General features: G+C 38.6%; 2 protein-coding genes across 5 annotated transcripts in view; one reads left to right on the top strand and one right to left on the bottom strand.

The window, feature by feature from the left end:
- herc3 (HECT and RLD domain containing E3 ubiquitin protein ligase 3) overlaps nucleotides 1-9,684 on the bottom strand; it is a 33,491-nt gene extending 23,807 nt beyond the window's left edge. Inside the window, exons 1-8 of one of the 3 annotated variants that reach the window (XM_026171298.2) lie at nucleotides 9,586-9,684; nucleotides 8,050-8,400; nucleotides 6,314-6,473; nucleotides 3,540-3,616; nucleotides 2,529-2,750; nucleotides 1,273-1,364; nucleotides 789-919; nucleotides 61-212 (exon numbers count right to left, since the gene is read on the bottom strand). In XM_026171298.2, the coding sequence (XP_026027083.1) occupies nucleotides 61-212; nucleotides 789-919; nucleotides 1,273-1,364; nucleotides 2,529-2,750; nucleotides 3,540-3,616; nucleotides 6,314-6,473; nucleotides 8,050-8,272 (1,057 nt within the window). In that variant the 5' untranslated portion in view covers nucleotides 8,273-8,400; nucleotides 9,586-9,684. The remainder of the gene's footprint in view (nucleotides 1-60; nucleotides 213-788; nucleotides 920-1,272; nucleotides 1,365-2,528; nucleotides 2,751-3,539; nucleotides 3,617-6,313; nucleotides 6,474-8,049; nucleotides 8,401-9,585) is intronic. The other 2 variants (XM_080302995.1, XM_026171299.2) reach the window with 2 other exon arrangements.
- A 2,188-nt stretch (nucleotides 9,685-11,872) lies between these two features.
- Nucleotides 11,873-20,936, top strand: ppm1kb (protein phosphatase, Mg2+/Mn2+ dependent 1Kb). Of its 2 annotated transcripts, XM_026171290.2 has the most exons (8): nucleotides 11,873-12,032; nucleotides 13,647-13,732; nucleotides 14,733-15,259; nucleotides 15,369-15,469; nucleotides 17,308-17,473; nucleotides 17,606-17,750; nucleotides 18,637-18,771; nucleotides 19,058-20,936. In XM_026171290.2, exons 3-8 carry the CDS (start codon nucleotides 14,793-14,795, stop codon nucleotides 19,187-19,189), a joined length of 1,146 nt encoding a protein of 381 aa, XP_026027075.1. In that variant the 5' UTR covers nucleotides 11,873-12,032; nucleotides 13,647-13,732; nucleotides 14,733-14,792; the 3' UTR covers nucleotides 19,190-20,936. The 2 variants fall into 2 exon arrangements, with proteins under 2 accessions (XP_026027075.1, XP_026027077.1); XM_026171292.2 differs by lacking the exon at nucleotides 13,647-13,732 and having other exon boundaries at nucleotides 11,874-12,032.
- Nucleotides 20,937-21,225: the final 289 nt, after the last annotated feature.

Genomic DNA, 21,225 nt, shown 5'->3' with positions numbered 1-21,225 from the left:
CTTTTAAAAAGGCATTCGGTCACAAGCATATAGGGACTGATCGGCAAGTCCTCTGCTTACCTCTTCTATGGAATTTTCCAGTCAGGAAACTGGCCTTGACAGGAAATGGGCTTCTGGCATCCCCCAGTATTCCTGTTCCCAGCTGGCCATGGCTGTTACAACCAAACGCATATACCACGCCAGAGGAAGGCACGAACGCCAACGTGTGGTGCCTGGCAAAAGGAAAAACCACGAAATGAAGAAACTCAAAAAAGTAAATTTACCACTTTGATAGTTACACATTTACAGCATTAGATATGCAGTTAACATTATCAAAGGTACCTTACAGCTCTCTGATTTAACATGTTCAGTTTAGATCAGTTGTTTTTGCAGCAGATATTTTTTAATTATTACTAATGTTTATATATTTTTTTAATTTGGATTCTCAAAGAGAAGTTTTGTTCTAACGGTCAAGAGGATAAAAGAAATAACTGAGCAAAAAAAAAGATGCAACAAATGTCTGTGGCTGGAAGCAAAACAATCAAAGCTATTAACATTTAAGGGACAAGGTAACTTTCTATAAGTCTTTTCAGTATTCCTTTCCCATCAGGTGTGGAGAAAATACTAAAACAAAATAAACAAAAAAACACACACCGTACAAGAGAGTTAAAACTGCGGCTTTTTGAGAGTCAAAAAAAAGTTTAAGCTTCATAAACATAGACTTTACTCCAGTGTTGTTTTACTTGGTTTCATGAGATCGTATGGGTATAACCAACAAAAGCCCTCTGTAGGTTTATCAGAGACAGTACCTGCCACAGGTGATTTGGGACACCTCGGTGCCCATGAGCTCCAGCACTCGTCTAGGTAAAAGCTCACTATTGGTGGAGCCGTGACCCAGCTGACCCCACGAGCCATCACCAAACGTAAACAAGCCGCCATCCTGCCAGGAAGAGTAAACACACTGACCTTTTCCGTGCTTTTTTCCATTTAAGAGGGAAACTTTATGCATAGTCTTGCACTAAAACACTTATGGCACACGTTAGGTGGTAGATTAAGATAAGATGGGGTTAGACCGTGTGGTTGGAATAAGACTCAGTTTTTAACTCTGTATTAACAGAGTGTTGTGTAAAATAATATAAATCTCTTGCACCAATTTTTATGGCAGCTAAACAAGAACGACCTAACAAAACAAGACTTTATAATATCTGGTTGCATAATATCTGTTACTAGAAATGGCCAAAATTAAACATCCATATGTAAAGCATGTACAACACAGTTAAACATAAATCATACCTTTGTCAAGGCTGCTGTATGTTCATCTCCACAGCTGATGTAAACAACTTTCTGAGATCTCAAAAATTTGATGTGGCATGGGACGGCACGATCTGTGGAAGGCGACAACACACGAGCAAGTCCACACTGTTAAACACACGATACGATATTATCACAATACTTAACGCACGATACGATATTATTGCAATTTTTTAAAAATATTTTGCGATATTCAGATTCTGTACATAAAGGTAAACTTTATCAATATTTATTTTATCTAATATCAAAGTCTCACACTCAGTCTCTCATTTCAGTCAGTTTTATTGTTGACAAACTGAACGGTTTGTATTACAGTGTAGTCCAACTTAACTGAATGCAACCATCTGGTACAATTATAGCTATTCTGAACTTTGAAATTTATGAAAACTATGCAGCCCCTTCAGCAACTGAAGAATTTGAAAGTAAATTAAAACAAAATATAATTTTACATTAAATAAAAAAGTTTTAAACTTAATTAAAATAAAACATGTCTTAAATTAAAATAAGTAAACTGTCATGTTTATTGCTGCCAAAAAAAAAAGTTACACACATTTGGACAGTGAAGGAATGTCAGGATTCTTGCTCAGAAAAAGGATCAACATGCTCTGAAGTCAGAGCATGTTCCAGTCCACAAAAACTTTTTTTGTAACAAAATATCGATTTCTGCTGTCCCTGTATCGATACATTATTCGCAAACAAAATATCACGATACTACACAGTATCGATTTTTTCCCCCCACCCCTACAAATAAGCCACACTTGTTCAGATTTTTTCTATTTGTACCATCATGAACTTTACAATTACCTGCTAATAGAGGCCTCTAGAGTCTGAGATGTAGCTGCTGGGTTTTTTGCAGTTTCTCTATGTATTGCTCAGTTTGAATTTGCTGAGACGTCCTTTCCAGGGAAGATTGTGGCATTGTGTTAAGACGTGAATGCTTCAGATCAGAAACTGCCAAAACGTCTGCTTTGATAGCGGTACTCACAGTCATTATTAATTATTAATAGTACCTAGCTGTTACTTAACCTCTAAAATATTATCAAAAGAGTACAGGTGAACTTAGTTTTTCACAACACCATGTGGAGTACTGTGAAAACCTTTTTTTTTTCAAGCGCGAATAAATTGATAAAAATGTGAGACACAATATTACGTAAAGATTTATATAATTTGCATGAAGCTCTACACTTTGCATTATATCATATAACAGTCGCTGTTCTTTCTAACCAGGTGATTATTACCTTGTTTATCATTAAGGCCCAGTTGTCCAGCTCTGTTTTTGCCCCAGCCAAATACAGCTCCAGACAATGAGAGGGCAAAACTGTGGTCTCCTCCTGCCGTTATTTGTGCCAAAGGAATTCCTGCCAGAGACTTTAGAGGATGAGGGAACAGCTTGCTGGGCTCTCCTTTCCCCAACCCGAGCTGCCCGCTGGTGTTCTGGCCCCATGTGAACAGCTGGCCATCTGAGAGGAAAAACGCACATCATGAACTTTACCTCACATCAACACCAATAATGAACACAAAATACAGGGCAGATGTCTGTTTTATAGAGTGGCTATATTTAGAGCTGTTACAGGGTGTGGCTCAGTCCTACATATTGCCAAAACATCAACAACACCAAATGTTTTCATTTATAGCCAAACTTAAATCAAGTCAAAGCTTACACCAAACATAAATAAATACACAACTTTTCAGGCTGACAGATAAATCACAGACCCCATTATCCTGTTAGTATTAATACATGAAGCTATGTGTGTTTAGCCCCAAGAAGCTGTGGTTCAACATCTGATCACATTTCTTTGGACAAAAAACAGTCAATTTAAAATCTCCCATAATGCAAAACCATTGCATTTTCTCAAACTATTCTCTCCTCCCTTTGCAATCACATATTTTAATGAAAATATTATGTCTTGAGTCCTAGTCATGCTAACCTTGATGCTGATGGTTGACACTTTGTTGTTACATTGATAAACACACACACTTGTTCTCCATCATTACTGCCTGGTGATTGCTCGTAAAACAGCCTTGACCATGTGCAAGTTTCACTCAGATCTGACCAATACTGTTAAGGCTTAACGCTTCTAGTGAACTGTGGACGAGCGGATAGATGAGCTAAAATTTGCATGAAGTGAATTTAAGAATTTATGAGGGTTTTCTGATGCCATACATTTCAGCTCGATTGGACACAGTTGGGATCCAACATTCAGATCGTGAACAGTGATGAGGTGTTATAAAGAAATTGTCTTTCACACCTCTAGAAAGTGCGATGCAGTGCTGATTCCCACACATTACTTGAGAGATGCGATGGTCACACAGTCTTTTGACCAACCTAGGATAAATTTAAAAAGAAACAAAAACATTTGTTTATCAAGCTAAAAAATACACATTTAAAACATTTCTTGTTTAAGTAGATGATGCATGAAAAGGCTGGGAATTCCAAATAATGTCAAACCTGATGTCTATTGTCTTAGCTGATTATAGGCCAATCACAACCTTCCTAACCTGCCTTTTTCAAAAAGTCTTGAAAGAGTAGTTGTAAAACAGCTAACTAATCATCTGCAAAGAAATTGTTTATTTTAAAAGTTTCAGTCAGGTTTTAGAATGCATCAGATTGCAGAGACAGCTTTAGTGTAGGTTACAGATGGTTTTCTTATGGCCACTGATGGTAGATTCCTGTCTGTGCTTCTTCTAAACCTCGGTGCAATGAGGTTCGATGACCATAATTTAATTACAGCGATTAGAGCATGCTGTAGCTATTCAAGGTGGTTCGAATCACATCTATCTAATAGACTTTTTACTTGCTATTTAACTTTTATTTATACAGGTAGCCCCATTGAGACTCAACATCTCATTTACAAGAGAGATCTAATTCAGACAAACTTCGTAAAATTATAACACTTCAATTTGTTCATGTTAATTGGGAGTCCTCTTTACACACAAAGGTGAATTATGGAGTTCTACAAGGTTCCACACTAGAACCAGTTCTGTTTATATTATACATGCTTCCCTTAGGCGAGGGGTGTTGAAATCCAGTCCTCGAGAGCTACTGTCGCGCTCCTTCTTCCGACACACCTGAACCAAATGAATGACTTGTTACCAGGCCTTTGCCAAACTTGATGGCATGCTGAAGGGGTAATCCAATCATTTGATTCAGCTGTGTTGGAGTAGGGATGGATCTAAAAGCCGCAGCTCTTGAGGACTGGAGTTGGACACCCCTGCCTTAGGCAAAACATATATTTTCACTCCTATGCAGATGATGCCCAACTTTATCTATCCATGAAGCCAGAAAACACACACAACTTAGTGAAACTGCAGGAATCTCTGAAAGACAAAGACCTGGATGACCTATAATTCCTAAATTCCGCTACAAACTAAGGTTAGCATACGTGGCCCTAAAAAAAAAAATCTTAGAAATATGTTACTATATGCTTACTCTAAATGGGATTACCTTGGCCTCCAGTAACACTGTGAGGAACCTTGGAGTCATTTTGACCAGGATGTTTTTCAATGCACACACTAAGCAAATATATAAGAACTGCTTTCTTCCTTTCGTGCAATCTCTTTCTCAGATTGATACTGAAAAACTAGTATTTATTACTTCTACGATGCAGTATGGTAATTATTGATCTCCTAAAAACTCACTGAAAAGCTTCCAGCTTTTCAGTGAGTTTTTGTCACGAGTACTGACAGGGACTAGAAAGAGCATATTTCACTCATACTGGCTTCTCTTCACTGGCTCCCTTTTAAATCCATAATAATCGGGTCCCATTTTATGTTAAAGACCTCATAGTACCGCATCACCACAATAGAGCACTTTGCTCTCAGACTGCAGGCTTACTTTTAATTCCTAGAGTAGTTAAAAGTAGAATGGGAGGAAGAGCCTTCAGCTTTCAGGCCCCTCTTTTGTGGAACCAGCTTCTAGTTTGGATTTTGGAGACAGACACCCACTTTCCTTTTCAGATTAGGCTTAAAACTTTGCTTTTTAATCAAACTTATAGTTAGGGCTTGATCCAGTGATCCTGAATCCTCCCTTAGTCATGCTGCAATAGGCCTAGTCGGCTGGAGGCTTCCGTGATGTACTGAGTGTTTTTTTTCTCTTACCATGTGTTTTTACACTAATCTTCATTAAATCATTAGTTATTAATAATTTCTTGCGCTCTTCCACAATGTGTCTTTCTCATGTCATCCTTCCCTTACCCCCAACTGGTCGAGCCAGATGGCCGCCCCTCCCTGAACCTGCCTCTGCCTCAGGTTTCTTCCTGTTAAAAGGGAGTTTTTCCTTCCCACTGTCACAAAAGCGCTTGCTCATAGGGGGTGATCTGATTATTGGGATTTTCACTGTATTACTGTAGGGTCTTTCTCTTACAATACAAAGTGTCTTGAGGCATCTATTGTTGTGACTGGGTGCTATATAAATAAAACTAAGTTGAACTGAATTATGAAAGGCTGCTGCATACAAAATACTGACTATTAAACTATCTCGCTGAGTATATGTTTACATGGGGCTTCTTCTCCTCCACTATAACACCGAGGTTAGTCTGAGTAACCAATGGATTAACAATGAAGATGTCACTGTAGTTTTTCTTTCTTTTTAATAATGATTTTGTGAGCATATAGATATAAATATATTTCTGATATATCTATTTAGTCTTAGTCTCTTTTGTCTGCTTTCTTCCCCTCATAAACTTTCAGTAAATTGTCTATTAAAAATAAAATTGTTTGTCAGGGCACTAATTGCTTATTCTAGAAAACGTTTTGCAAACCACTTATTACAGTAAAATCCCATTTTCCCAGTATTTGCATGTGAAAGACTTACAGGAAGTCTGTGACTAACAGTTTTCAAATAGGCTCTGATAAACCTGTCTACGTCTGCACGCTCTATGGACACACTTAGCTGTGGCAGTGGCCAGATGTACGCTGTACAAGTAGGTGCTAGGCTGCTGGTAAGTACTGTAAGTTTTCCTACTGGCATGTGTAATTCTGTGTGGCCAGGCTAAACCCTTCTTCCTATAAACTACACGGGCACCTGGGAATTCGAACAGTCGTCTCTGTGGTCCCCAGTCCCAGCTGTCCCCCATCACCAGCTCCCCAGGCAAACAGTTGACCCTGTTCATTCACTGCCATCGAATGCCCCCGACCGCATGACACCATCGCAATCTTTTGGGTATCCAGAGCCCCAACAACCTCTGTGAAGAGATGACAGGTCTACAGTAGAGGTCTTTTCATTACTTTTACTCTTTACCCATTTGTTTTTCAGTTATAAGTCTAAATATTTTAAACTACATGCTATTTATTATACAAGTATTTATTGTACACAATAATACAACAGATCCAAGAAACATAATATACACATTTCTTCTGAAAATAGTATATTATTAACTGCACTGAGAAATGCTGTGTTGAAGCACGTGCAAAAAGGATGTGTGGGTGAGACTTTGCAGTTGGTGTTGGTGGTATTCTGCTAAGGACCAACTAAGGGTTAGCTGCTTTAGACAAATTGAAAACTCAAAATAGTTGATAATGTGGTTTTAAGTGAGGTAAGACTATAGCATTTAATCAACAATCAACATTTTTAAGCTTGTTAAAAAGATTCAATAACATAAACATAAAATGATAAAGGCCTTATAACAAAAATATAATTATGCCAAGTTGGCCCAGCATGTTATACAACCTGTGAGATAACATCCCAGAATCTATGCAGTGTATCTAACTAAAGATGTGGATGGACATACTTCAAATAAATCTGTGTATGATTTTTAAGGTCCAGCAATTCTTGTATTTGTTCAGGGCTGTTACAAGTTCACCCACATGCCATAACAAAGAACATGTAGAACACATTTCCACCCACATAATACCAACACAGACCCATCATGTCTGCAGTCACTACCAATTTAGGAAAAATGCCCAAAATGTGGGTACACGAATCCTTTCTGTTTCATGTCAAACTCACCTAATGATGCCCAATTCCAGCATACAGTCATGCTGCTGTTACATGAGTGTCTGTGCTTTTTTTAAATCCTCAGTCATCCTGCTTCCACATCAGATAAAAACACAACAGCCACTGAACCTGCTAAGACTTGCAAAAGACATTTCACTGCATGCTCAGTCTTTGTAACTAAGCATCAGGGTATTTTTCTTCTCCCATATAAAATATTATTGGTGTCCACTAAAGAGCTTTCGGCTTATACTAAAGGAAAATAACCAGGTCTGTGATTTCTTTAAGTTTTTTGAAAGTGGAGTTTAATTTATTCCAGTTTAAAATTAATTATTATTTATCAAATGGCTGAGGAAAAAAAACTTTATATAAAACTTTCTATTATTTGAGGCAAAACATAAAACAGACTCTTTAACTCAAACAACTATGTGCAGACCAATCTTGCTCGTGTGCCTAATCACTCATCATAGATAAGTTTTAACCTTGGTTATGTGCAACTAAGTCAGCCAAACATCACTAACGGCCCAGAATTTCACCATCAGCCCATGCCCATTTGTACAACTACTTTAATTGATTAACACTTTTATTTAAACGTAAAAGATGCAAAATAACGAGCTAGGTTTTTAATACATAACTCCACTATAGTTGAAGAACAGAATACAATTTGACTTTTTTATTAGACCATCAATTCACCTCCTGCTTGTGCAGCCAAACACAGACAAAGACAAATCATGCCAAATCAGTCCAAATTCAGGCACATGCTCAAACATACTTGCTATGTTGTTCACCAGGGTGGTCCAATCTGGTGTTTCCAATTTAGAGCTTACCTGGGGAAGTCCCTGCTTTGTCATGACCCAGCTGTCCCCAGCTGTTAGAGCCACATGTGTACACACTGCCATCATACATAAGAAACACAGAGTGTTGGCTTCCACAGGCGACCTCTTTCATTCCCCTGCCACTGAACACATGACAGTTCCTCGGCTCAAACACAGGGTTCTTCTCCACACCAATACCCAACTGCCCATCCTTGGCATTCCCCCAGCACAGCATGTTGGTGAAGGGAGAGGAAATGAGCACCGATGTGAAGAGGCAAAGAGAGTGACAGCCAGATGGAGGAAGACTATAATGATCAAGCTCGAGAGCAGGCCCGCTTTCGCCTCTTCATGTAAATTCCAACCCTAGAAGCAAAAGAAACAGCGTGATTATGCATATTTCTTCGTAAGGAGCTGATTACTTTGCTCCATATGTGAACTCTTGACAGTTTTTCAATTAGGGAACAAGGACGGGCTCGGAGGTTGCTGTGGGTGTGTGTGACAGTGATGTAAGCATGATGACAGAGGAACAGGCAGTGTATTTAAATAAACCCTGTCAGTGTAATCCTGGCTTAAGCAGCTCCAAGCAGTCCCGCCTTAATGTCCAGCCTCTTCTAGCACAATAATATTACCAACTGAGTAAGCCAGAAAATACACAAAAGAGAAACGGGCCAATAGAGAGTATGCTTTACCTCACAATGTCCCAAAAACGTGACTTTTAAATATTATACATTTTCACTGTTTAAGGTGTAAATCGTAACTGGGATAAACGCCATATAAATATTTTTTATTAATACTATGAGTTATATCATTACAAGTATAACCTATATTACAACCCTGCAAAAACTAAACTGAATCACCTCTGAAAAAGGTGATTCAGAGGTGATTCAAAAAACACCTCTGAAAACAGTTGTGATGAGAGGATGCGGGCACATGTATTAGAAAGCACTAATTTACCTGGGAGGGTGGAGGAAAATATAGGGAATGGACCAAAAGCCCAGGGTGACCATCCTTATCGCAGTTAGTAAACATTAACTAAATGTTACATTAAATAAATATTAGCTATACATTATAGCTTTGTTTAGCATGCTATAGCACACCAGTCTTGGCTGTGAGTTGCTCCCGTGTATTACCAGTGCGCTATCATTATCATTATTATTATTATCTAAACACTGGTAGCTCGATGTGAGATACGCTTAGCTGTATATTTAGCTGTATTTTAAGTGTCAGCGGCTGCTTTATCGTTTGTGAGGACCAGCACGTTAAGTCAGGTTAGCTTCCTGACCCGTGCTGTGTGTACATTACAAACACATCCTGCAGCAGTGGCTAAATGTCCCCACTGACATTACCTGAGTAAGTTTGTTAGCGAGCCTGACAAACCACACAAGCCGTTATAGTTAATAGCTAACTAACGTTCGCAGGCTAAAACAGCGCTGGCTGTCAGTCTTATAGCTAAAAAACAGAGACCCGCTGGCTAGCCGATGAACACAACCTAAGCACAGCGGCGCTGTTTTACAGCTGGGTGGTGCAAAATTAAAACAGTGTGTTTACCTTGACAGATGCATTCTGAATTTGGGCGACTGGTTTCGGTTCATCAGCCCAGAAAACAAACGAGGAAGTGCCACAGCTGCTTACGTCACTAGACGTTATGGGCAGGAGACAATGTGATTGGTCCGCCGAGCATGGGGCTCTACCAATGGCTGTGTCCGAATTGGTGAATGCCTACTAGCGTAACAACAAAGTCCGTGAACATTAAATCTATTGGTGTGGCTATTTTATTTTCCCAATATTTAATACTTTTTTACAAGCTTTGTTTAAAATGGCGGAGGCTCTTAATTTTAATATCTGAATCATGTCAGCATCCCGTCAAACTAAGTCTTTTAGGTGTTATGTTTCACGTTTGTGTTAGGTATTGGAAGGTCCTGTGATGTTTTTTATGTGAGTGAAGTTGCCCCCCCCCCCCCCCCCACCTTCTTCAAATCCAACAAAAGTGGTCCACAATATGTACGTCTCCCACAGTGTGTGTCTGACAAGGTAATCAGCAACACAGGGGCACCACAAGGGACTGTCTTTTCTACTATTTGTTTATAATGGAGCATTATAAGGAAAGATAATTTCCCCTAGGGATCAATAAAGTAATATTATTCTAATTCTGATGTACTGTCTGAGTACTTGTGTATACATTTTCTGCAGTTTTATGTATTTATTTCTACTTTTTCATTGCAGGAAAACATTTTGTTTATTTCACTAAATGTATCTAATAACAGCGTTATGCACATATCAGAACCTTGACATATGTCAAATTTTGAGGTTTGACTTTTTTTTTTTTTATCCAACTCATCCTAGTTAACGACTTATCTTCCACTTTTACCCCCAGGTATGGAAAGAGTTTGACACACTGGCTGTATCCCAATTCAGGGTCTGCAGCCTTAAAGGCCGCATTTTAAAGCCAATTACGTCACAGCGACACGACAAAGGCTGTCCCAATTCAAAGGCTGCTCGAAAATGCGGCCCTCAAATGCGTCCTTCATTTCATTGAATTTTAAGGATGTGGCGGTGGACTCCGTGGCCCAACATATCCCAGAATGCATAGCGCGGCAGTGGGTGTGGATAATTTTGCCGGAAAAAATACGGCGGAAGAGGGGAGGCCGAAGAGTAAACTTTTAAAAGTAAGTACTGAATATTATGTTACTTATTTATGTGCGAATGTTTAATAACGAAGAACATTAAAACATTACTGTTGGCCACATGTCGGCAAAGTTATGTGACATTAGCGATGTTTGTACTAACTTGGTTTTAAAGCCGTAACTTTAAAATATACACCGTTCAATTGTTGACGTTAATCTTACAGAGAATGTGATGATTTTATGGATATTTAAATTAAGCACTGAGACAATTTTAGTAATGCCAATATATTAAAAGAACAATATTTGTCTCTCATATATATAACACCGTTATATATACAGTGTCAAAGAAACCTGTCTTTGAGTGAAGATTTAAGGTGACAGGAAATATAAATAATATAAACAAATGCAGCTTGAATCTTTACTGAAGCTCAGTATTTGAAACAGAGTTCATTCACTGCTGTAATAACTAATAATGATTGAAATTATAACTTTAATATTGGCCATATTATATTTACATTACCAAAGTGAGATGACTTTAGTCTCATGAACAACATTAGCTAATTGTTATTTACTAGCTAATCTTAAATGACTGTTCAGTACAGAAGTGAAGCCCAATAATCATGATTTCACAGTCAGCCTCAGATACTTACCAAATCAAAGCTCATGTAGAAACAAACAAACAAATGAACAAAAGATTTTCTCCTTCATTTCTGTCAAACAAAGCTGTATGAAACGTTTCCAGCTGTTAGTGTCATGGTTGCTAGGCATCCTGGGCAGCGAGACGGAGGCTAGACTGTCCCATTTCACAAGCCTCTCACTTCCGGCCTTTGAGTACGCGGCCCTTGTGGGCCATTAAGGCTGCAGACCCTGAATTGGGATACAGCCCCTGTTTCGTTCTCCACCCAGTAACCTAGATTCCAGCAGGCAAAGATTGGACTGACGTAAACACCCAGGCCTAAATTACCTACTGGAGGCTCCGGGTCTAAATTAGTGCCCTGGCCATAAAGAAACCAGAAGCTTAGTGAACAAAATCAATGCTTGGATGACGACATTGTGTCACAAATTGTATTTTCTATTCCTACATTGCCCTTTCGGTGTTTCGCGACAGTTGGCGCTTAGAGGTGCAGCTTTATTATTGGTACCCATAGCTGCCATTAAGACTTTTTTCGGCTAATTTTATGCGCTGTAGACGGGGCGTCAATGTGGGCGGATACTCTTACAAGATTTTGATTGGTGCGGTCACATCATAGGCCTTGCTGTTTGATAACAAGGCAAGACGAGGGGGCAACCGTTTTCATTCAATTTGTTATCACGCCACAAGAAGCAAGCAAAGGATCTTTAAAGTTGACGAATACATCTGAAACTCTCGAGGTATGGCCTTTAGTCAACATGCAACTGAAATCTCGGTAATGTTAGACGAAATGGTAACTTTTACCTGATGCTATCTACCTTGTTAGCTTGCGTGCTACAGAGCTATCGTTTGCAGCTAGCTAGTTAATGCTAATATGAAAAATGGATGACGTTACCGTTTATATACTGCTTCTTTTCGTAAGTGTATTGAAACTGCATTTTATTAAGGACTGCTTCTTATTCAGATTCTCTTAGGATAGCACTTCTAAGTGCCTCACACATTTATGATATTGGGATCGATAGTGGAGCAGTTAGCTTAATGGCTATTGCATCATTCTTTAGCTTTGCCTTTGACGCACATTCTGAGAACCTTCACAGACATGTTGACGCACATGAATACACGGTTTACCCTGAGATGATTTACAACATATGGACGATATAGCACGTCGGAAATTCTCCCTAATCAGTGTTTATTCACTAATTAAACCAAATACAATAAAGGTCATTCATTAATGCTGTCCGAGTAAATGTTGCTTATTAACCCATAAGAAGCCCTGTACACAGTGAGGAAAGTTCCTGTTAAGGCTTTAACACTCTCCTATAGGTTTTACTAACAGTAAAAAGAGTCTGGGCTCATATATGTTAAATTTTAAGTGTACAATAGTGTGAATTGAGGTTGCTATAGTAGATGTCCGAAAAAGGCTGTGCGTGTTGTTGTTACTGAAAGGAAGGTTTGTTTGTTTTTTTTAAATGTCCTTTCAACTCGACAAACCTTGTTGTTCAATAGCCAGACACGGATTTCGTAAATGCCAAGTAACAGGCAAGACTATGGTTTGTTGGTGGCAAAGAGTAAATTGTAAAGTTTGTTAAATTTTATAATGACCTTTATCTCCGCTAGTGTTGAGCTATAACCTTCAATTATTTTATGCCTCTTCATTCTTTAGTATGCTAGGAATCTGTATAATCTTAATGAACTTCAAAAAAAGTTTGCATATGCTACATTTAGTTGAGATTGTTAAGAATATATGCTTATGTGTTGTTTATGTTTTGAGCGACCTCTCATTTCTTTACGTTTTCCTGGGAAAATAGGAAATAGTTGGAAATCAAGTATTTGGGGTAAATACAGAGTTTTTATAATTCTAACAAGCTTAAAAGTCAATATTTGGAATGACTACCTTTTTATTCTTTAAACAGTCTTCAGGACTAGTTCTCCAGACTTTTTGAAGGACATTCGAAGCTCTTCTTTGGATGCTTGGTGCTCTTTGTTCCATTTTCCTTGACGGTGATCCCACAATGCTTCAATAATGTTAGGGTTCGGGATCCGGAGAGGCAAATCTATGACTAATGACTCTTAAGCTAATTTTTAGGCTACTTATATTTTTTGCTGTGTACTTGTTCAGTTTTCTATTTTAGCACATATTGCAGAGTTTTCAAACAACAGCTTTTTGAAAACTTTGTTGGTGTAAAAATACTTCTGTTCTGTCAAACTTATCTTTGGAGTTTTTTGTGGATTAAACTAAAGAAATGTCTTTATGTGACAGGCCGCTACTAACCAAGTGCCTAAAGATAAAAAGGATAAGATTGGTTATTTCAAGTCAAATCAAGTGGCTTTATTTTCATTTCAACCATGTGCAGTGGTACAGTACACAGTGAAGCAAGACAACGTTCCTCCAAGACCACGGTGCTATATTTAACAGACAATCAACACAGGACTACATAAGGTGAGCAAGAAAAGTGTGCAAAGATTGCACACACAAAAAGACAACCAGTTGCCAAGTTGTCTGTTGTGTGTAGACACAACACTGGCTCATCTCTTGAATCGCATTGTGTAAATACTTAAATGATTCATGGGTCGATGTTGAGTAACTTAAAAAAACAACAAAAATGGTCAAGTATAAGGGCTGAACTGAAAATGAACGAAAAAGCAGCCAGTGTCCAAAAGAAACTTTGAAAGACCTTCAATCAAAATGTAAAGAAAAGTGGAATGATTCAAGGCTTTTGCACAGTATTAGACATAATTTTATGTCATTTTATGTTACGTTCTATTTGTTTAGCAGCTCTTGGAAGATCAGCAATAAAATTAAATAAAACTGGGTAAAGCTTTTAGTAGTTAGTCGGCAAACACAGAATCCCTGTGGTATCCTTAAATGGAACTTCACAGTAGTAAATGCGCAACACTTTGAATTTAGAATTGAGGATGATTCTTATTGTTAGTTGACTAAATTTTTATTTGAACGTGGTGAATGTGTGAACATGGGGTCTTGAACACAAGACCTGTTGGGCTCCAGTTACTGCCTGTCATTATTTTCTGTCAAATAATAAAAGGTTCAGGAAGTTCACAGGGGGTTCAAGGAGATGACGTCATCTAATAGTCTTAATGCAACATCGATTAAGTATATTTAAAAGTAACCACTTGATTATTTTTAAGCAAATGATCAAGATTAGTATCAGATGCTAGTAATAGTTAGGAGGTATTTGTCACTTATTACTAGATGGATTACATTTCAAATGTTTCAAAAATATGAAGGAATTTGTGTAATCTCAGTTTTTTTCTATCTGATTTGTGTTTGTGTAATGATTTCTAGTTTGAAGAGACCTTTAGTCCTCATAATGGAGCCTCCTCCTAAACAAATAAAAGATTTTTGTCATGCTGTGTTCCCAGTCTAAATGATGGATTTTAATTTTTTTTTCCCTTTTCTCTTATTTTCCTGCTTTGTCCAGACAGTACACTGTTCTGCCTCTCCATCCAGTGGCTTCCGAGGTGTTCGTGCTGTCAGGGTGATGTCAACAGCCTGTCTCGCACGCTTGGCAAGATGCAGTGGTCTTCACGTGGGTCGAGCCGGTCTTGTACAGATGAGCGTAGTCCCCCTTCCAGTCCAGCATGACAGCCACTTCCAGTTCATTTTCCGCAAACCGTTCCACACCCCGTCAGAAACTCGGCACAGTAATACACGCTTTGATCCAGACAGCAGCGGCCGCCCCACTACCTGGGATTCATTTGGAATCTGGGACAATCGTATCGATGAGCCCATCCTGCTGCCCCCCAGCATTCGTTACGGCAAGCCCATTCCCAAAGTTAGCTTATCCAAGGTAGGCTGCGCCTCGCTCATTGGTCAACGCAAGGACAATGAAGACCGCTACCGCGTCTCCGAGCTGACCGACAGGGTGCTCTACTTTGCTGTGTTTGATGGGCACGGTGGATCGGAGGCAGCTGACTTCTGTGAAAAATACATGGAAAAATATATCACGTAAGGAGTTCATATGAGTCGCTGTCACAAGTAGCTTATTCATTTCTGAATAATGTGAATGTCAGATGTCACAGCTCTGTAAGTGATTTTTCTTTCTGATTTCCTCAAGGAACCTTCTTGCAGACGAGGAAAATCTGGAATTAGTTTTAACAAAAGCCTTCCTTGAAGTAGACAAAGCTCTAGCAAGGCATTTGCACTTCTCTCCAAATGGTAGGTGCTTTCACATTATATGTTCTTGGATATGCTGTGTACTCTGTTTTTATGTGATGACACTTGTTTCTTCTCTCTTCAAACATAATTTACTTATCCTACTTAGGCGTTGAAGCTTTGGATTTCCCCACTGAGCACTTTTGGTTAGAGGTCTGTCATTTTCCCCCCAAGTTCCTTAAATAATTCATGAATAAATTAGCTACGCGTAGAAGATATGTTAGTGTTTTTCTTGCTTCCAGCACGACATTGCCAGAAACAGAAAGGTAACAAATTAAAGGAAAAATCAGAGTACACATTTGGATAAACGGAACAGCTTTACCTTACATGCGTGACGCCACACAGGGTTTACCCAGTGGGTCGATTAATGAGAAAATTGTAGGAATTCTTGACTGCTGTTATCAGATCTCGACCATTTAAGAACGTCACTACCCCGAGGTACCTCCTAGTGAGAGAATATCATTTGGACAGAATCAGATCTGTCAGTAGAGGTTTAAAGACTTTGCATAATTAGTTAATAGTGAGTTTTCCTTTAATTTGTCACCAATCTGTTTACTTTTCTTTGTCTGCAAAGTGTTATGTTTAAAGCAGGCATTTTTATTAAGGAATGTTTGAGTATAACTCAAAAAAATTAATGCAAAACATTTCCCTCAATAAATCTAATTTACATGTTTGCCCTATTTCTGTAAAATTCATCAGCTTAGCTTGAAATTTCTCAACCACCTTTTATGTCTTAAGTTTAATGATATATGAACGCTAGTGTACTTGTTACATGGCCTCACTTTGGCCTCACTCTGTGAAATGTCCCAATATGCCTGTATGTGTGTGTGCATGTTATCTACGGCAGCTGCGGAGCCAGCTAAGAGCTGGAAGCCCTTGGCACCAGTGTGGATGACGAGAGGCTAGATATTGAAGGAGAGTCCAGCGGGTCCTAAATCCTGGACTACTGGAAGGTTCCCTATCTTTCTCTCACTTCTCTCTCTCTCTCTCTCTGCCTCTACCTATCTCTATCTCTCTTTTTGATTTTTCTCTTCTCACCAAGTGTATGCAACGCTTCTTGTGAGACAGTGCTTCAGTTTGAAAGTTGTGTGAGATTTATGTTGTCAGCGACAGATCCAGTCCATGTTTAATATTCAGATTAAGCTTTAAAGAACGTTAAGTCTCTATCAGCTCATTTAATTCTGAGGAGAGGAAAGGATAAACTTTTTAATTGCATAAAATTTTACCGTTATTTATCTACCACCAGAACATTGTTTGCCAATGTCAAATATTTGACAGTAAAACTTGTTAATCTTCTTTGTTCCAGTAATTTCTCAACATTTGGCATAAATAAAACATTTTTTTCTTATTTATTTAAAACGCAAGTCGTTTACTTTACTGAGTCAGTTGAACATAATATTTCTTGTGACTGACTTATTATATTTTCTCAACCCTAGAGGCATCCATGGTGAACATAAGAGGAAAGATAAAATGCTGAACTCACTATTATGACATTCTCTGATGTTTCTGTGTTGCTTTACGAGTATCAGGCCCAGTATCGGGCACTGATAAATGTTGTTGTTATTTATTATCTTTTTGGATTCAGCTTTAGACTTACCTGCTGTAACATTTGCTCTGGACCTCAGCTCTATTCTGCAACAGTTCAACCTGCATGTGTGACTGCCTCCTCTGTTGTTTACTGTGTGAATATCTGTAGTTTTTTCTAAGTCTACTACATGGCTTCCCACCCATGTGTTCATGTTGTAGCGTGTGACTGCGAGTGCGTGAGATATACCATGTTGTTGTTAACACTATGGGCAGTGGCTTTGTGGAGCTTGAGATTTTCTCGTATGTCTCTGTAGCACCCGGGATGAACGCAGGAACCACCGCCACCGTGGCCCTGCTGAGGGACGGCATCGAGCTGGTGGTCGGCAGCGTGGGTGACAGTCGTGTCATGTTGTGCCGCAAGGGCAAGGCCCTTAAACTCACTGTTGACCACACCCCTGAGAGAAAGGATGAAAAAGACAGGTACATGATGCTTTTAAAAGCAGGTTTTAAACTTCATTTTTTCTTTCTTTTTTATTAATTGTAAGTGCCCTGAAAAGAATCCTGCCTTCGTAGCATACATGTACTAATATACCGATCTGCACCTGTTTAAAGGATAAAGAAGAGTGGGGGGTTTATCACCTGGAATAGCCTGGGGCAGCCAAATGTCAATGGCAGGTTGGCAATGACGCGTAGCATTGGAGACTTTGACCTGAAGAAGACGGGAGTCATTGCTGAACCTGAGACCAAAAGAGTAACGGTAGGTTTGTAAATTTAGTTTGTCACTGAAATATATATTTTTTGATACATGTTATCTTCAGAAGATGCAGTTTTTGTCATTTTTCCTCTGTGCACCACCACAGTGGGTCTTAAATCAGACAATAAAGATGCAACTGACTTTCAAACTTTTGAGGGTTTTTACAAAAATGTTAGTGTATAGGCACATATGGCTGCCAATGGAAGCAAGGCACTGGGGTTATTGGTAATGTGACTGCTGACAGAAGTAGCAGGATGAATTCTGAAGTGTGCATGTCATGCTGCAAAAAAAATTTGACAGTGCAAATGATAATGACCTAAAGCAAACTGGAAAAACAACCCAAGAGCTTCTTGAGGGAAAGAAATTTGATATTATTCAATGGCCAAGTCAGTCACATGATCGTAACCAAACAAAGCATGTCTTCAGTTACTAAAAACCAAACTGAAGTCACAGAGAGACACAAACAAGCAACAACTGAAGGTGGCTGCAGGAAAGCCCTAACCGAGCAGCTCGAGGGAGGAAAGCATTAGGTGAGACCTTAGCCACTGACTGCAAAGTTCACCCAGGTGTTTAAAAACAATCCTTATATTTAAAATGTTTGTCCGATTATTTCTGAGGCACTGAAAATGGGGACTGTTTTATTAAAATGACTGCAAAATATTTTGTTTGTATTTTGTACGTCACGATTGTTTGATGTAAAATCCACATTGCTGGTGTATTGGGCAGAACCATGGACTGTTTTAATGCAGATCTCTGCAACAGCACATTTTCACATCTGTTGTTCGCTGAAGAAGACAGTAAAGCCAGTCTTACCATCTTCTTGTAATAGTTCAGTAGATTTGTCTTTTTAATGTCTGTTATAAAGTATTATTTATTTATTCCCTTTCAGTTGCACAATGTCCATGACTCATTCCTGGCGCTGACCACAGATGGCATTAACTTTATTATGAACAGCCAGGAGATCTGCAATGTCATCAACCAGTGTCACGAACCCAAAGAGGCAGCACAGAGAATATCTGAGCAGGTAAAACATTTGATGCTTTTGTTGAATATTAGCCCATGGGTCAATGTGTTACCTGTTCTCCTACAAAGTTGTTTGTTGCTGGGTTTCATTAAGTTTTGGTTGACTCATGTACTGAAATGATCTGTTAGACACAAAAAAGCTTCCCAAAACCGTGTCCATGTTTCCTCAAGTCTGGAATTTCCTACAGAAGATTAATTTTTGCTTGAATTTATCATTCATCCGATGACTTTCTCTAACCTTGTTGTGCTTCACATTGCGGTGCTCTGTTTTGTTTTGTTTTTTTAAGGCTATTCAGTATGGTTCAGAGGACAACAGCACAATCATCGTGGTGCCGTTTGGTGCCTGGGGAAAGCACAAGAGTTCAGACACGAGTTTCTCTTTCAGCAGAAGCTTCGTGTCCAGTGGTCGCTGGGCATAGGCTGCGGGACATAGGATGAAAGGACGAGGTCTGTTTAAGACTTTGTTAACATGTGCAATACATTTGGCTTCCTGTAAAGAAACATTGTAAAAAGTGTGTGGTTTGCCGAAATAATGACACCTAATGGCTACAACATTAATTACAGTTGCATGATGTTTATTGCCTGTGTGAACAAAGAGGCAGTGAATTCATGGGGGTAAATCTCCCTTTATACAAGGTTGTATCTACTAGCAAGCCAATGACCTCATAGGTGCTAAAAGTGTGTGAGCAGCAGACGGGAATGTGTGTTGGCTAAATCTGTAGCCTGCTCTACAGATTTAATTCCTCACCTTCTTCTGCCATTCACACGTTGTTTTCTCAGTTTAGATTCATCACACCACAATCTCACTCACAATTTCATTTTTATTGTTAACCTACATTTTTAAAGAAAATGTATCCCACCAGTTTTAAGAGCACAGGTTTTAAGTTTGGACCATTTCTCCATTTTAATTTTGGGAGCAAGTGCAACAAAAGGAGTCAGGGTTGGGCAATTGAACTACAGTGATTGGTCATCAGCTGCTGTGAAACCCACACCTTGGTTGAAGAACTGGTGTCACTGATAAAGTCACTGACTGGGCCTTAAAAACTTTATGGCAAATTTAAAATATCTAAATTATATAGCTTTCCTATAAGAATTGTTCTTGTACATTTAGTTGCAAACCAACACTTTAAAATTTCCTTTATATTTAAAGAAAAACAAAATTTCTTAAAGAGCCGCAGAAGTTATTGGAAGACTTGGACAATCTTAAAAGATGTAAAGGTTTTGAACAGAGCTGCCTGGACAGCATTTTGGTGACTGAACTTGGTATTTATATAGGAATAAAAATGAAATTTTATGTTTCTTTGCCAGGCTTGCTTGATTTGCAACAGGTCCTTTAAAGGGGACTTAAGTGTTTGAGGTACTGAATCATACTGTTTCTGTTCTGTAAATAATCATCTGTGTGATATGTACACCTGGAAAACTGGTCTCACCTATATTTTCTTCACATCTCAGCTACGTTTGGCACATCAGAATATTCTACACATGCAGGTCTTTAGACACGGACCTGTGGTGTGAGTAACCTGGCGTTATTTTTGGTTTTCCACCGTTGTGTGTCAGTCAGACACAACAAAGCACACCTAATGCAACACTAGAGAATTGTTTAGCTAAGAGCCATGTATGACAATGTGAATGTTTGCTTAAACTGAAACAATGTAACCAGTCTCTGTAGGCTATAGGTGTGACTAAGCTGCTCAAGTCGTGTTGGCTGACCTTATGTGAGTGGATGTGTTTTCAGACTTAATCCGTTGAGCTGGTGGTGTGATCTTTTATTTTGTCCTTGTTAAGGCTAAAGAAATACAGCACGTCATATTTATCAGCATTATTTTATCTGTGAGTTCCTAATGTTGTATAAACTGTCATCTTGTAAATGTTCATGTAAATATATTTTCTCTCCCTTATTCTTGTATCTAACAGGACTTTGGATATTATAAAGGCGCTTGTGTGTATGATTTTCAAAATAGTTAACAAGCCTTCTGTCAGAGTTACTCTCTAACCTTGTGTTCAGTATTTTACTGTACTTTGTTGCACTGCCTCTGAAATATAATCATTGTGGTGTTGGATCTGCACCTGGGACCCAAATGTGACCGTTTGAACGACACTGTTAGTACTGTACTCTTGGTCTAAACGGCTTGTGACACTTTCAATAAAAAACGATACATTTAGAAACCGTTTTCTTTGTAACATGGACGTGTTGTTATCCTCGTGTAGGTGATCCAATGCTTTTGTCCATACAGTGAAAGATTTACATCAACAGAGCAGTTTACATGCCACTTCAAACAGATAAGAAAACATTGATATTTTTTTAAAATATTTATTTTTGCATTATGTCTACATATATTCCAGATTTTTCTTTACTTTTTTCTTTATTTATTTTTTTAACATGACCAAGTTTGAGCTCGTTGGCAATCTTTATTTAGAAAATTACAAATTGTATGGAAGAATTTGATAAATTAAA

This window comes from Astatotilapia calliptera, chromosome 6 (assembly GCF_964374335.1).
Source record: "Astatotilapia calliptera chromosome 6, fAstCal68.1, whole genome shotgun sequence".
Taxonomy (NCBI): Eukaryota; Metazoa; Chordata; class Actinopteri; order Cichliformes; family Cichlidae; genus Astatotilapia; species Astatotilapia calliptera.
Note: the sequence above shows the minus strand (reverse complement) of the source record. Positions and strands in the feature narration are given on the sequence as shown.